Here is a 15,249-nt window from a genome sequence, read left to right as displayed (position 1 = left end):
AAAATAAAATACTACGAATAAAAGTTATTTTTAAAACATATTTAAAAATATATATAACAAGTTATGAATATTTCTAAGTTTTTAAATATATTTTTATTCTACAAAACATCAAAAAATATTTAAGAAACACTATTGTTAATTTATAAATAAAAAAATTGTTTTTAAAAATACTTCTCAAACAAAATCTTTCTCTTTTGCACATTCATAGATTCCTCATGAAATGAATTGTTAACTTCACTTGTACATCATGCTTATAGCTGATTGTAGTTCACTAAATATTACATTACAAACGTTGAGAAAAAAGGACGGATTAATTTGAAGCACTTGAGGGAATGATTGTAGGAGTGATGGCATATTGTAAGAGCAAGTGAAAATTGGAAACTAGAAGCATGTGGGAATTGTGGGATGACTAAGGAAATTATCACAAAGGATGAATGTGAGGAAATAACATTCTTAGGCTAGAACAAGCTTATAAATGAATACAACCATGGCCTTTGTATCCACCCTTGAATTAGCTTATACCACTAAGGTTGATCCTCATAAATGGATCAGTCTTTTTCTTGTTTTCGATCTACAAGTTAGTGTCAAAGTGAGTTTTCATGGTAAAATATGGTTCAAATGGTAAAGTAGATAAAAGAAAATGAATACCATATTCATTTCATGGAAAAGAATCATTTTCCTAATCGGTTCAAGGAGTTACCATATTTATTTCAATTAGGTGCACACTCATACTCATCACATCAAAATTTCTTACCCGTGAAAATTAAGACCTTGTTTAACAATTATTTTTTAAAACAATTTGTTATTCTGCAAAATAAAAATAAAAAATAAAAAAATATATTTGACAATTAGAAAACATGAAACGATTTTGTCATTGAAAACAGAAAATAAAGTGTTTTCAAATAGCATATTTGTTTTCATTTGTTTTTTGAGGATTATTTTAAAACATAATTATATAAATATGGAAAATAACTAAAAATAAAGTACCGCATAAAAAAATTATTTTTAAAACATATTTAAAAATATATAAAACAAGTTAAAAATATTTCCTATTCTAAATAGATTTTTATTTTACAAAATATTAGAAAATAATTTTTCAAAATTGTTCTCAAAAACACTTTTGAAAGAGAGCTCTTAGGAAAAGACTTCTTCACTCTGTGTGAATATAACTTCTGTGTCATCTTGTTTTCACATTATTTAATAAAGTGGTTATTAACTTGTTTGCGAAAAACTTGACCTGCTGGTACGTTTGTGAAGAATGCTGATGTGCTTGGAAATGCCAAGGGCATGGCAGTTGGGACGACACCTTATGCTCACTTATGTAACGAAGTTGGGGAATTGGCTCGTGCATGGGGTTCAGACTTGGCATGCATACTGGAGGTCTCAAACAGTTGGTCAATGTTGTGTAAGAAAGAGCAGTGTTTGGTGGGCATGATGAAGTGGGTTAGGTTGATGGTGGTGTGTATGGCATGGGAGATAAGCTGAAGGTATGGTGATGAGCTTAGTGGGTATAAAGGTTGGGGAAATGGGTGACGGAGCAAAGGGGAAGTGTAGGAGATGGAGTAGTAGAGTAGTTTCAGGGTGGAAGGTGTATATCAGATATATGTGTGTGTGTGTGTGTGTGTGGTCCCCGATAGCAAACCACGTGGATAGTGAGATCAGAGGAGGAAAAAAGAAAAGGAAAAGAAAAGCCAAGTGTGTGTGTGTGTGAAAAGGGAGGTCCCCGATAGCAAACCACGTGGATAGTGAGATCAGAGGAGGAAAAAAGAAAAGGAAAAGGAAAAGAAAGGAAAAGAAAAGCCAACTCTCTCCTGATAGCTACATTTTATCTTCCTAAATTCTGGAGAGAAAAGGACAGGGGGAGAGAGAGAGAGTAGGAAACGGAGGAAAGCCCTTTCAACTCGGCGTATAAAGGGAGTGATTGAGAGGGGAGAGATCACCGATCAGTGTGTGTGTATGGATTTGGATCCTTCGCCGAGGGTGGGTTTGAAAGGTTCCACCTTCACCACCTGCTCTCTCTCTGTCCGTCTGTCTCTTTCTCTCTCTAGAAAAGGTGCAGAGAAAAACCAACCAAAGAAGACGAGAGAAGATCGCTCAAACAACAGAAAAGATCACGGTGTTTTCATTTTCATGATTGTATATATGAGAGGAGAATTCATCTGGGGTCTTGTAACGTACCTTCTTTCTCTCTTCCAAACTTCCTCATTGCTTTCTCTCTTTTTCTCTCCTTCCAGCATATGCTGATCAGAAGCTAAAAGAAAAGATCGAGGTGGCTGAATTGTTGATGAGAAAAATGTCACAGTTTCAAGATCAGCCCAGTACTGATCATCATCTTCAAGAACAAGAACATGAACAAGAAGCACAAGGCAATATCCATGATCCAGAGCCGATACAAGAAAAAGGAGGAGACAATCACGTCGACAACACAGTTTCTTCTCAGGAACCGGGGAGGCCATCATTAGGAGAATTGAGTGCAGTGGAGTAAAACGAAGGCTTCAGAACCCCGACAACCATGGAACATAAAATCCCAGCCATCACAGAATGCCCACCTGCACCAAGAAAGCCAACAGTAACACTAGCAATCCCAATGAAGCGGAGGATATCGAAGGTCCCCAGAAGACTCCAATTTGAAGAGTTTGAGGTGCTGATTCCTCCTAAAATTCTTGCTAGTTTGCTTTCAAGGCTCATGAAACCTTCCAGGGATGAAAGAAAGTGAATCTTCTTTATCATCTATACTATATCCAGAATGGTGAGGCTTCAAACCATGAAGCCTGTAATGGTGATGCTAGCTGGAGCCTGAAGCACTGCAGATTTGTTATAAGTTAATTTAGGTTTGGCTGCTGTTACATTCTTTGTTTCTTTTGTGGTTGAGATGTTTGTTTGTAGGGAAAATGGTCCAAGAGACCTTGATGATGCTGTAAAGTTAAAGTTGCAAGCGATGAAAGAAGGATAATCAATCCAGTACAGACCGGGAAAAAAGAGGCGGTTGTACAATTCCAACTTTGCTGCACCTAGGTTCTTTTGTAATCAAGGTGTTATGCCATCTTCAAGAATGGAATTGATTCGATCTCAGAGATTCAATAAACATCAATCTTGAAGTTTTATTCTCTCTTTTTTGTCTTTTACATTTTACATTTGGATTCCTTGATCAGTATATATGTTCTTCTATTCTTAATTTCTAGCAGAATATCTATGGTATTGTTATTATCTTTGGAAGGTGGCTCTTGGCCTGGTGTGAAAGACAAAACCATCCATGCTAGAAAAGCAACTGGTTTTGTGGAATGAAGGGGCAGTATTAACTTTTCATCAGTGCCTTCAATTATTAGGGCAGAAGGCCTTCTTCATCTGTGAAGATGGGGGGCATTCCCAAATGTACTGTCCCCCAATTTTTTCGTCCATAGAATTTCTCTTAGATTTGGATTGAATCTGAATCTTAGTTTTCCAAGAGAGTCAAACATGCCCCATGCATGAGCCCCTTTAAACGGCGAAATATATTAATAATAAATGAATATTTATGGCAACTGTTGGTTCTTTGTTGCCCATGAAAGGTCATACATATGTATGCCTCCCTCCTATGCTAAAGTCTCTAGGTTTTGCCTTAATGTAGTGGTTGTTGTGGTTGTTCAAAATTTAAAACTCATTTTCCATGCATGGTGATGTTTCAGTCTACTCTTCCTTCGTACTCTCTGGGGTGCAGGTGTTACTAACCATGTTTTTGTTGAGACATGATTGCAGAGGTTGTATCAACGTGTGTTAGGCTGATTTTGGTGAGTCTAAATGTCGACCTTGCATGAGAGTGGGTGAGATCACTATGGGATGTGATTGTTCTTTTGAGTTTATAGATTTTGAATGTTCAAACGAATTTAATTTTTTTAAAATAATTTATATTTTGAAAATATAACTTCTATAGAAATTAGAAATCATAATTTTAAGTTATGTAATGAAATTACAGTTTCAAAGTATGGTTTCTAACCTTTGTTTCAAAATATAACCAGTGATAGCATATCCTATTGGATACCTTGGATATTATATCTGGTTAACATGATATATTAAGGTTATATATTAAAATATGTTATATTTATATTTGTTGTGTAAAATGAATAAAATAAATGAAATGAAAAACATATTAATATATATTATTTGATGTTTGCTTAAAATAAAAATTATATTACATTTTAATATTTTTTATTAAATAAATATGAAATCTCTCTCATGTCAATATTATTTAGAAATTGTTCAATAATTTAAATTTAAAATTATTTATTTATTAATAATATTCATAATTAAAATATTTCAAATTTAAACAAAAAAATATATCAGTTCAACATATAAAAATAATTTGTATGTATATATTAAATAATACATATGATCCAAAAACTTTATTATTTTAGTTATTTTTCTTATAACATATTAACAAAAACTTTATTATTATAAAATCGATTATCATCACCGAGATGGGTATTTTGTTATATTATTTATGTGGGACTGTGGATCATTAGGTGAAAGTCCCTAAAGCTCTCGAAGAAGACAGTTCGATGTAGGTGTATGGAGTTGATCTTACCCCTGGGTTTTAGTCCCTAAAGACATGGGGTTGATCATGCCCTTGGGTATGAGTCCCAGAAGACACGGAGTATACTTACCCTTAGGTGATTGTCCCAAAATAGTCATTATTATGACCCAATATCTTGTGGAACATTGATATCTTATGTGTATATTGGTGGGGGTTAGTTTATTAAGTGTGAAAGGATGAATGAGGAATAACAAAACTTTTTTCCAATGTAACCTGTATTTGCTGATGCATTTTTGGAAACATGAAAAAAGAGAGTTGATGCATTTTTGTTGAGGAATAACAAAAAATTTTGTAAACGTGAAAAAAGAGAGTTGATGCATTTTGGTCTTACCTAATTTGTTGTTAGTACATGATTGATGTCCTTATGAACCCATAACCTGCTACGTTCACCGGGTGGTTCAGATTTTTGCCTAACAATTTCAGAACCCATTTCTTAACCACCAAGTCCTAGAGCAACTTCTAAACACAAGGGCACCATGTCCAATCATTGTTATTATTTGACGTGTGAACTACCAATTTTCCTTTCATTTTTGACAAATCTGGTTTTAATATTAATTAGACTCCAATATACATATTTCATTTGCTTACTATAAATTTTTAAGCTATTCAATGGCTAGCTCATTTTTTCAAATTGGTTGTTTTCATTTTCTTTGACCATTTCATCAATAAAGAACAAGCTAGTAAATTTTTTCAAATACTTTCATGTAACATGTTTCTTAGATCTAGGATATATAATGTTGTTGCTCCAAAAGCAAGAGCTCAAGAAATAAGTTTATCTCAGCTGAAAATTAATTAAAATCCATTGAGGATAGATAAATTCTTCGATGACATTCAATTGTTGACATTTGGACTCCAATAATCTTTCTATCAACATAATATTTTCGCAACTCAAATCATGATCTTGATCGTGATACTAATTTTAATTTGGATCCGGTCAATTAATATTCCGTGAGAATAGACTAATTTTTTTTATGAAATTGGAGCGCTATAAGTGACCCATTACTGAACGTAAAAGTGGCATTGTTGCATCACGACAAATATAACCGATATTACTTCATGGCAAACATATAAAGAGAATTCACTTCATCTTATCGACCATTGTTTAATTATTGCAGAAAGAATGATTAATACCTGGATTTACTAATTAGGTTTGCAAGAATTTGTCCTGGGATTTATTAAATACATGTGGCTAGATATGGAAGCAGGCACTTTCACACCATTTTGGTTTACAGTCTTCATTGGCTTTTTGGTAGAAAATAGGCCAGGCAAGAATAAGTAGAGGGTGGGCAGGTATCATGGTCGACCTGCATGGATCCAATTCATTAAAAGTACAAAAAGTTACATAAACATATAAATAACATTATTGTTACTATAATAGAAACTCCACATTTAAACGTGGAGAGAGCCACAAACCGCATTGCTACTGACACTGGCTTCCTTATGTTTTTACTGAAGTGTTCGAAAATGGGGAATCAAGATTTCTACTCTTGGCTCTACGATGACCAGAGAACTGCTGCTGCTGCTGCTGTTGCTGTCGCTGTTGCTGGTACAGAATTTGAAGCCTTCTGATTTCTCGCTCTAACATATCCTGTTCCACTGCATCCAACAACCTCCATCTAGTTTTTACTTCAAATTTTTATCTAAGTTATGGTAAAGTTGCAATGGTATTTTCTCATTAAAGACCTTTGAAAATACCTCAACATTGATGTAAAAAAAAAATAATTATGAGGACAAAAAACAACTCCTCAAAAGAATGGTACAAAAGTTGAATGTAGGAACTAGTGCTCCTTAAGCTAAGGAAATGCACCTTCAGCTATTTTTCAAGCTTTCTTAAATTCTTTTACGACCTAAAATTTCCATTAAAGGGTTTAGAACCTTGAAATCCATTTTCCATTGAAGAACTTGAAACTATAACTTCAAAGTCAGATCATATACATCAAAACAAGAACCTCCAACTTAGTAGAAGCTCCGTTATACAAAAGTTCTAATACATAGTCAAGGTTTTTAACCCTCAACACATAGCAAAGGTTTTTAACCCTTATGTTCTCTTATTTTACAGTGATAACGCAAAAATACACAAAAATCTCCAAGTTTTCAGTTTACTCATTTCCTAATTGCTAGCTAGGAAGTGTCCTATGGTTAACCATTCTACCTGGCTTGATTCCACTCTTCAGTTACAACTGTTCCAACACCCTTTTAAAACTAACTTGGTTCTGTCAAATGACTCCTAATGGCCACTTACGAAGCCCAATGCAGCCAAGTATTTCAGCCTCTTTTTAAACTGATTTGGTGTCAACACATGACCACTTGTGCAACCACCCATGGTAATCATGGCCTGGTAAATTTTTAGCCACATAGGCAACCAATTGACTAAGTTGCTTGTTTGCCTAGCTTCTGATCCTAATAACTTTTTGGAGAGAAACTCCACTACACTTGGCCCACCTTTAATTAAGCCACTTTACCCTAATTACATGGTTAATTATCCTCAATTTATCCAAGAATTTTACTTACCATCTTCTTCAAATTTCTAAGAACATTAATTCTTCTTTAAGAAACTCAACAACTTAATCTCCATCAAATTTAACTAACCCCAAATCTCCACAGCTAGCACCATAGACCACAATTAGTGACAAGTCATTAATTATCATCTTTCCATTAAGTGGCTAATCATCTCACAAATTAGATTATTGATCAAGTCATTTATCCTCAAGCGATGGTTAAAATAACAAAGGTTTGGACTTATTCACTGTGTGCGAATATAACTTCTTTGTCATCTTGTTTTCACATTATTTAATAAAGTGGTTATTAACTTGTTTTGCAAAAAACTTGACCTGCTGGTACGTTTGTGAATAATGCTGATGTGCTTGGAAATGCCAAGGGCATGGCAGTTGGGACGACACCTTATGCTCACTTATGTAACGAAGATGGGGAATTGGCTCGTGCATGGGGTTGAGACTTGGCATGCATACTGGAGGTCTCAAACAGTTGGTCAATGTTGTGTAAGAATGAGGAGTATTTGGTGGGCATGATGAAGTGGGTTAGGTTGATGGTGGTGAGTATGGTATGGGAGATAAGCTGAAGGTATGGTGATGAGCTTTGTGGATATAAAGGTTGGGGAAATGGGTGACGGAGCTGTTGAGGATACTTAGCCTTCCATTACGGCTTACCATATGTATCATATTTGACCTTTGATTATAGGCTATTCTTTTGTATCCATTTACTTCTACTTTCCATTTCCTTTGTAGTCAGATTGATATTATTTGATTTGTAATAATTTCCTATATTCTGTAAATGATTATAAATAGGAAACTCTCACCACCCTTTTACGTGTGGTGGTTTAGCAAATACTGTTATGGTATCAGAGCCCATCTGGTTTAGCAACCCCGATTCCTTCTTCTCCATGGCTTCCGAATCCTCTTCTCATCTTCTTCCTTTCAACACTCTAATTCACATTATCACCATCAAGATTTCTTCCTCCAATTATCTTCTCTGGAAAAGCCAACTTCTTCCTCTCCTTGAGAGTCAAGACCTACTGGGCTACGTTGATGGAACTCTTGTTCCACCACCCTGTTTTGAACCAACAACTTCTACCACACTCAACACCAAATATCTGACATGGAAAGCAGCTGATCAATTTTTTCTCTTCTTTACTTTGGTGTTCTTGGCTATGGAGACCATGAACATTCCAAGAAAGGTGGAAACTTTATAAAGGTTGTGTATGGTGAGGGTTGCTTGGGGTTAGATGGGTGCAGAGGTTGCTACCATTTCTAGGAGTTCTTCGTGACTTTCTGAATTGGATGTTGGTAGATTTAAACTATGAAGATATCTCTGGTATTTCAATACTTGCAGCGGCTGCATGCAGTGGCAGCAAGGGAGGAGAAGATGGATTTGAGGAGGGGGTTTTCTGAGATGGAGAATCTTCTGCACTCGAGGGTTCTCTTGATGTTTTGAGAGTTGTTAATTCTCTGGTCTCTCTTCTCAAAAGTGGTGCCGACAGGGAACCATAAATTATTGAACAGATTTATTTTTACATCATGGTCTTATATTATAATGTACTCACAAAAGTATCTGATAAGAGACATTGTTCATGTTCTGAAGGTTACAGTGAAATTAAGATATTACCCCAAGGACTATGTTCAAGAATTTATGGCAGAGGCAGTATCATTCTTACTGAGGAATGCACCAGTTGAACAGCTAATAAAAGGTGTTAGAAAGATCATGTTGGAAGCTGTCAAAAAGCCATTACTTATGAGAAAATCAGGTGTCTCTGCTTTGTTTTATTATGCTATGAGAGGAACTTCATCCAGGTTTCATTCAAGAGCAGAGAAAGTATTGTGGTTATTGATGGACAGTTCCCTTGTTGAAATTGATGATGAGTTTACACAAGGTTCAGACAGTGTGGATGAAGTCATAATTACCGTCTTTCAAAGATTAAGTTCAGAGGCTTATTAGGTGTTGTCTTGGATGCGAGGTGTTCCCCTATGGGTCTGTGCCTCTAAAAATCTATCTTTTAGATGGAGATATTGATTTGACTGTCCTTTGCAGTTCGAATGTTGAGGAAGCTCTGGCTAGTGATGTCCATGCTGTTCTGAAGGGAGAAAGGCAGAATGAAAATGCTGAGTTTGAAGTGAAGAACGTCCAGTTTAATATTATTGTTGAGGTTAAGCCTGTGAAATGTCTTGTAAAAGATATTGTAATAGATATCTCCTTCAATCAGTTAGGAGGACTTTCTACACTGTGTTTTCTTAAGCAGGTTGACCGCCTTATTGGCAAAGATCATCTTTTCAAACGCAGCATTATCCTGATAAAATCTCGGTGCTACTATGAGAGTCGGATCCTTGGTGCCTATCATGGTCTGATTTCAACATATGCTTTGGAGATTTTGGTTCTATATATCTTCCATCTATTTCATTCATCATTAGATGGCCCTTTAGCGGTGGGTTATAGATTTTTGGATTACTTCAGCAAATTTGATTGGGATAATTACTGTATCAGTCTAAATGGTTCAGTTTGCAAATCTTCCCTGCCTGATATTGTGGCTGAACTACCAGAAAATGGGTAGGATGATTTATTGTTAAGTGAAGAATTTCTTAGAAACTGTGTGGACATGTTCTCGGTTCCATTCAGGGGACTTGAGACAAACTTGCGAACATTTCTCCTGAAGCATCTTAATATAATTGATCCACTGAAGGAAAACAACAATCTTGGGCGCAGTGTCAATAAAGGAAATTTCTATTGAATACGTAGTGGTTTTAAATATGGGTCTCACAAGCTTGGCCAGAATCTTTTGTTACCAAGGGAAGTGATACAGGATGAGCTCAAAAATTTCTTTGCAAGCACTTTAGAGAGGCATAGAAGCAAATATATGGCTGAAATCCAAAATTTTGCTCTGACTTTTGGCTCTAGAGGGTCAAGTTCTTCATCTTCATCATCAGGCACCAAAATGTGCTCTAAAGATTAAATTTTTCTAACATCACTCGATAGTGATAAGATAACTAGAATTGATGATGAAACCGCCTCAATGGGAGTGTTGTCCTCTCCTTCATTGTCGAAAATGGACAGTTCTATAGATGGTAATGCTGTTTCAGGATATTGTCTCACAAGGGACTCCAAAGAGAGTGCAAGCTATGGTTTTCATGTCTAAAGATTATAGAGGACATGTCTGACACTCTGCCTCCGACTGGCAACTTGGGTAGGTCCCTTTCAGTGAAATCTCACCATGGACATCGTTTATATTTCCCCAGCTTGTTTATAGAAAATGGGAAGGTTGAAAATGGGAGCCTGTGGCAAAAATAGCAGAAACCTCTGTTATTGATGATGTCAGCACTGTTCTACAGTAGGAATCCAAAGAGAACCATTTTGTGGCTAACACTTCATTCAGTTCGCATAGTTATCATGAAGGGCACAACTCTATTGGTTCTATTATCTCTAAACCAATTGCTAATATCTCAGAAAATACAGCCCTTGCTTTTAGAGGAAGGGACTTCGCTTGCAATGTTGGAAGCCTGAGATCGTTGGAAATTTTGTTGGACCTCAATGGGGATTATGATAGTCACATTAGAAGCCTGCAATATGGTCAATGCTGCTATGGCCATGCCTTACCTCCACCTCTACTGCCCAGTCCTCCTTTGTCACCTTCACAGTTGCAGATAAATACTCCATGGGACAAAGTCCATCAGCACCTGCAGTTTAAGCGGAATTTGTATTCTCAGATGGACTCAAATGGTGTTATCTTGGGAAATCATTTCCCTGTAAAGCAACCTGCATGATCTATTACTGTTTTTGGCCTGGAAGATAAGCAAAAACCTCAAGGAACTGGCACATACTTTACCAAAATGAGCCATCTTCCAAACCGGGATAGACCAGTAGATCAGAGAAGGAATCAAGCACTAGAATCTCACGGTCAATTACGCAAGCGCAAACATAGGGATTGCTAGGTTGCAACTGTGTAATCTATGCATACTCGGACTCCTCCTGTTGGTTCCGGGGTAGTTTTTCCTCCAGTACTCTCAACAAGGCTACAGAATGATCCTTCAATAACCATGCCTTCCATTTCCTGGATATGTTGCACCCATATTTGGAAGCATGCAATAGGCTAAAATTATTGAAGAGACAGAAGTTGAACTTTCAGAGTCAGATCATCCAATTGTTTTCTCAACAGACAAAGAAGATGTTTGCCCCATCTGTCTTGGAGAGTATGATGCGGAGAATCCAAAAATTATCACTAAACGTGAGCATCATTTTCACCTTGCATGCATTCTCGAGTGGATGGAAGGAGAAGTGACACAAACAAGAGGAATACAACAGCAGAAAAATTGATAAAGATTTAATGGCAGAGTCTCGGATTATACTACAACTCAGAGATAGGTTCAGCAAGAAATTTCAGCTTCAGATAATGAGGACTTTGCCTCACCAATGGCAGAACAGATGGATACCGCCTTATCACCTACTGGTCAGATGCATCTCAAATATTCAACATTAGCTAAAGCAGATTTCTTTCTTACAATAATAGACAAGAAAGCTCCAAAATTGTTGAATTAAAAAAAGAACAGTCCATGTTTATCAAACTTCGGTGATCAGAATTGCTTCTCTACTTCAAACTTCATGCTACATTTGCCTCTAGAAAATGGTGAATCAAAATGACATTCAGTCAAATTGTTGTAGCAAAAGATGATCTTGGAGATGCAACTTCAGAATACGTAGCCGTGGATCATATGCTTAGGATGCGACTTCTTCCCACTATTGCCACATTCACAACTCTAATGCATAGATTCTACAGAGATGCTAAGATTGCAGAGGCTTTAAAGTTGAAGGGTGTAATGGAGCTTTGTGGTCTGAAGCTTGATGTTGTTGCTTACAATGTTCTCACTATGGGCATGTGTGCTAATAGGGATTCTGTAGCTGCATTTGAGCTTTATGAGGAAATGAGACATAGGGATCTTTGTCCGAATATTACCACCTATGTTGTTCTTGTTGATGCCATTTCTACTGAAAGTAATCTTATTTAGGGTGAAAAGCTTTTGACTGATCTACAGGAGAGGGGAGATATATCTTGGGGTGGTAGCACCTAACATTTGGACAAGGAATTGACGGTTTCCATGGGAAAATTAAATTATATAAGGTTCAAAAGAAGAAATAGTGCCAATAACAAGACAAATTAGCTGGACCACATGATATGGTTTTGGGGATGCAAAATATAGGTTGTTCCTCTGGAAGCCTACTATCTGATGTTGCTGAGATGGGCCTTCCAATTACTTAACAGTTGTGCCCTTGGCTTGGTGCTTCTATCCCACAACAACTGAATGGACTATTACTACAGTTACTCCTTGGTGTAGCATCATGGAGATTTCCTTCAATGGGTTGATCTTTCTAATGATTTTAATTCATGCTTTGGGAACCACATGATGTTAAGGCAGGATTTGCAGGTTCAGAATGACCTTTTGCAATCTGATCCTCACTTCCAAGATGTTGTTCTTCACATTATTTATGTTATAAGAACAACCATGTATAGATGCAGTGGCAAGTATTTCTATTATGCATGCATATTAGTGAATTATCAAATGGACCACCAATTACAGAGCAGCAGGCCTAAGGCTAACAAGTTATTCAGTTTCCTAGCATGAATGTTCGTGAAGAGATGATCTTGAGCTTTTCAATGAGTTAGAGAGTCAAGTCTCCAATACTTCCAGATTCTCCTTTGACTAATTGTGCTTTTCAGACCGTAGCATTTGCATTTGATCAGCACTGCTGGACACAGAAGGTTTTTGAATTACATCATTCTAGTTGCTGCATTATTCAGAGACTTGGAGGATTTAGATGATGCCATTTCATGCCTGAAAGTAGAAGCTTCTCACTGAAAATGGCTTGAAGTAACCACATGCAACTTCAAATGGTAGTAGGAAAAGTACTCTACTAGTTGCTGATACTTCTAATGAGTTGGATGACATACAGCCTTGTTATTCTGAAGCATTGGCTGCTTAATACCACCAGTTACTGGGAACCTGGCCTTGCCTTAAAAAAACATTGGCAAATCTACTGGTTATTTGACAATTGAAGAGAGTCGTAGCATATTGTTAGTTGCTTGTGAATTGTTGAAACAACAGTATCATAGCTGGAGAATTGAATATCTAATATTGGAAATGAAGCTGAGGTCAGAGAATCTACTCTTTCTGCCCACGCCTGTTTTCTCATAAAGAATATGTCTAATGGGGGAACACATTCGAGATATCTCTGTCAACTTGTTGAGTCAACCTAGAGGAAAGTTTTCCTCAGGTTCTATGGAATTCCTCCTGTCTACATTCCCTGCTATTTTCGCCAGATGATGAGTCACCTTCTACTCTTCCCAATGATCCTACTTGGTAGCAACCATATGTTCTTTATATCAAAAGGTTGTTCGAGAGTGGATCATAAATTCACTTTCATATATTCCATGAACCAGCCAAGGTTTTCTTCAGGAAAAGCTTTGTAAAGCAAACACATGGCAGAGAGCTCAGCACACGCCTGACGTGGTCTCTCTTCTATTTGAGATACGGATTGGCACTGGGAAGAACGATAGTTGGATAAGTATACGAGCAACAAATGTTCCTGCAGTTATTGCAGAATTCTAGGAAGGTTGATGATGTTCAGGACTACAAATTCAGAAACAATTTAAGGGTTACAACGGCTGAACCCAAGGAAATGTGTGGGCGCGACTCTCAGTATGCTAATAGTGAATTTCCAGTTCGGTTCGAAAATTTCTGTATTCTCTCTCTGGGGAAGATTGACTCACGACCTTCATGTCATTAATTCTAGCCTGATATGGCCTGCAGGTTATAAATCCAGCTGGCATGAAAAGATCACTGGCTCTCTATTTTTCATATGTGATGTCTTGGATGACGGTGATTCTGGTCCAATTTTCAAGGTTCAAACAGTCTATCCTCCTCCTCACCAAAGGCCACAACTGAGAGCAGAAGATATCTGCTGTACCGGGTTCCAGGACCTGGTTCATGAAGTTGCACAATAAGCCACTTGGTGTAGAGTTACCACGCAAATGCCAACAACAAACATGCTATTCCCTAGAACCTACATACAGTCAAAATCAGCCTCAAGATTTCAAGCCATCTATTGATTTCATCTTCATTATTGTAAGAGCCAGAACTGTACTCAAGGTATGCACTTTCCATCTGTGTTATGACTACGGGGGCTTCAATAGAGGTGGTAAGTGAGTGTTGAAGAACCTGGCATCTATGCCTTTGTCCACTATCTTCCATATTGCTGCAGCAACTAACAGGGCACTGAGTATAATGCCTGAACAGCCAAGTCCCAAATTGAGATACTACATGGCACCATACTGACGGGGTTTCTTGATGGTGATCCACATGAAACATGGATAAGCAAGTGTCAGAGGCAATGCCATCCCTCCAATTAGAGGACCTAAGCTTCCCAAGAATGAAACTGATACTGCTATGAAAGTTGTCGGTCCACCAAAGAACACCCTGATTGCTACTCGGACCCAACGTGAGCATGGCTTATTCTTCTTGCTGATGTACCTGAACTCCAATTTGTCAAAAACTGGCATGACATAGATTTGGTATGAACACAAGCTACTTACCAATATATGTAGGTATCTGGCATCAATTGAAACACGCACTGTAAAACTAACTTATGATGGGACTATCGTTGGGAAATATAGAAAAAATCAAATTGAAATCTTTAGCCCTTGAAAAAATTGAACTGAAGGAAATGCTACTTACCCTGTTTCCATAAGCCCAGTATCCGGCTATTGCCAGTGGAAACAAACATGCGGCGATTATGGAACATGAAACAATCACTCCTCTCCACATTGGCTCTTGAGATGGACGTTTTGGATTTGATGGCATTGTCCCCTGCATCATCATATGCATTTTACATTACGAAAGTTGAATGTTGTCATATGTGTTGAGAGTTAAAGCTTGATGAGTTAGAGAACTGTTGAAGGGGTAGAATATAGAGCTCATGATGAGTGGGAAAACACAGAAACTAAACTACAGAAGAATCTAGAAGTGAACTATGAAAAAATAGATGAATCAAATGAACTTCTGAGCAAAGCCTTGAAATTCCAGAATGGTAGTAAGGGAATCAGATCTGGAACCAGGCTTTAATTGCTTCACCACAAATCCCTGCTAGCAATGCAAGTCGTGATCTTGAGAGGCCAGAGTTAG

General features: G+C 37.2%; 1 protein-coding gene and 1 pseudogene across 1 annotated transcript; both read left to right on the top strand.

The window, feature by feature from the left end:
• The first annotated feature begins 6,034 nt into the window (after window positions 1-6,034).
• On the top strand, window positions 6,035-10,940 carry LOC100249523 (uncharacterized; annotated as a pseudogene).
• Window positions 10,941-11,709: 769 nt separating this feature from the next.
• On the top strand, window positions 11,710-14,072 carry LOC104877963 (pentatricopeptide repeat-containing protein At3g53700, chloroplastic-like). The gene is made up of 4 exons (XM_010647545.1): window positions 11,710-12,064; window positions 12,760-12,830; window positions 13,661-13,808; window positions 13,879-14,072. The coding sequence occupies exons 1-4, from the start codon at window positions 11,710-11,712 to the stop codon at window positions 14,070-14,072; spliced, it is 768 nt and encodes a 255-aa protein (XP_010645847.1).
• Window positions 14,073-15,249: the final 1,177 nt, after the last annotated feature.

The sequence above is a fragment of the Vitis vinifera genome, chromosome 18 (genome assembly GCF_030704535.1).
Source record: "Vitis vinifera cultivar Pinot Noir 40024 chromosome 18, ASM3070453v1".
Classification (NCBI taxonomy): Eukaryota; Viridiplantae; Streptophyta; class Magnoliopsida; order Vitales; family Vitaceae; genus Vitis; species Vitis vinifera.
The sequence above is the reverse complement of the archived record's forward strand: the minus strand, read 5'-3'. Positions and strand labels throughout refer to the sequence as shown.

What these genes read in the sequence shown, in the direction of transcription:
- LOC104877963 (XM_010647545.1), top strand. Translation starts at nt 11,710, where the DNA reads ATGACATTCAGTCAAATTGTTGTAGCAAAAGATGATCTTGGAGATGCA. An exon ending in TGATGCCATTTCTACTGAAA is followed by an intron (nt 12,065 to 12,759) that starts GTAATCTTATTT and finishes CAATACTTCCAG; the next exon opens with ATTCTCCTTTGACTAATTGT. An exon ending in AGTTCGGTTCGAAAATTTCT is followed by an intron (nt 13,809 to 13,878) that starts GTATTCTCTCTC and finishes TATGGCCTGCAG; the next exon opens with GTTATAAATCCAGCTGGCAT.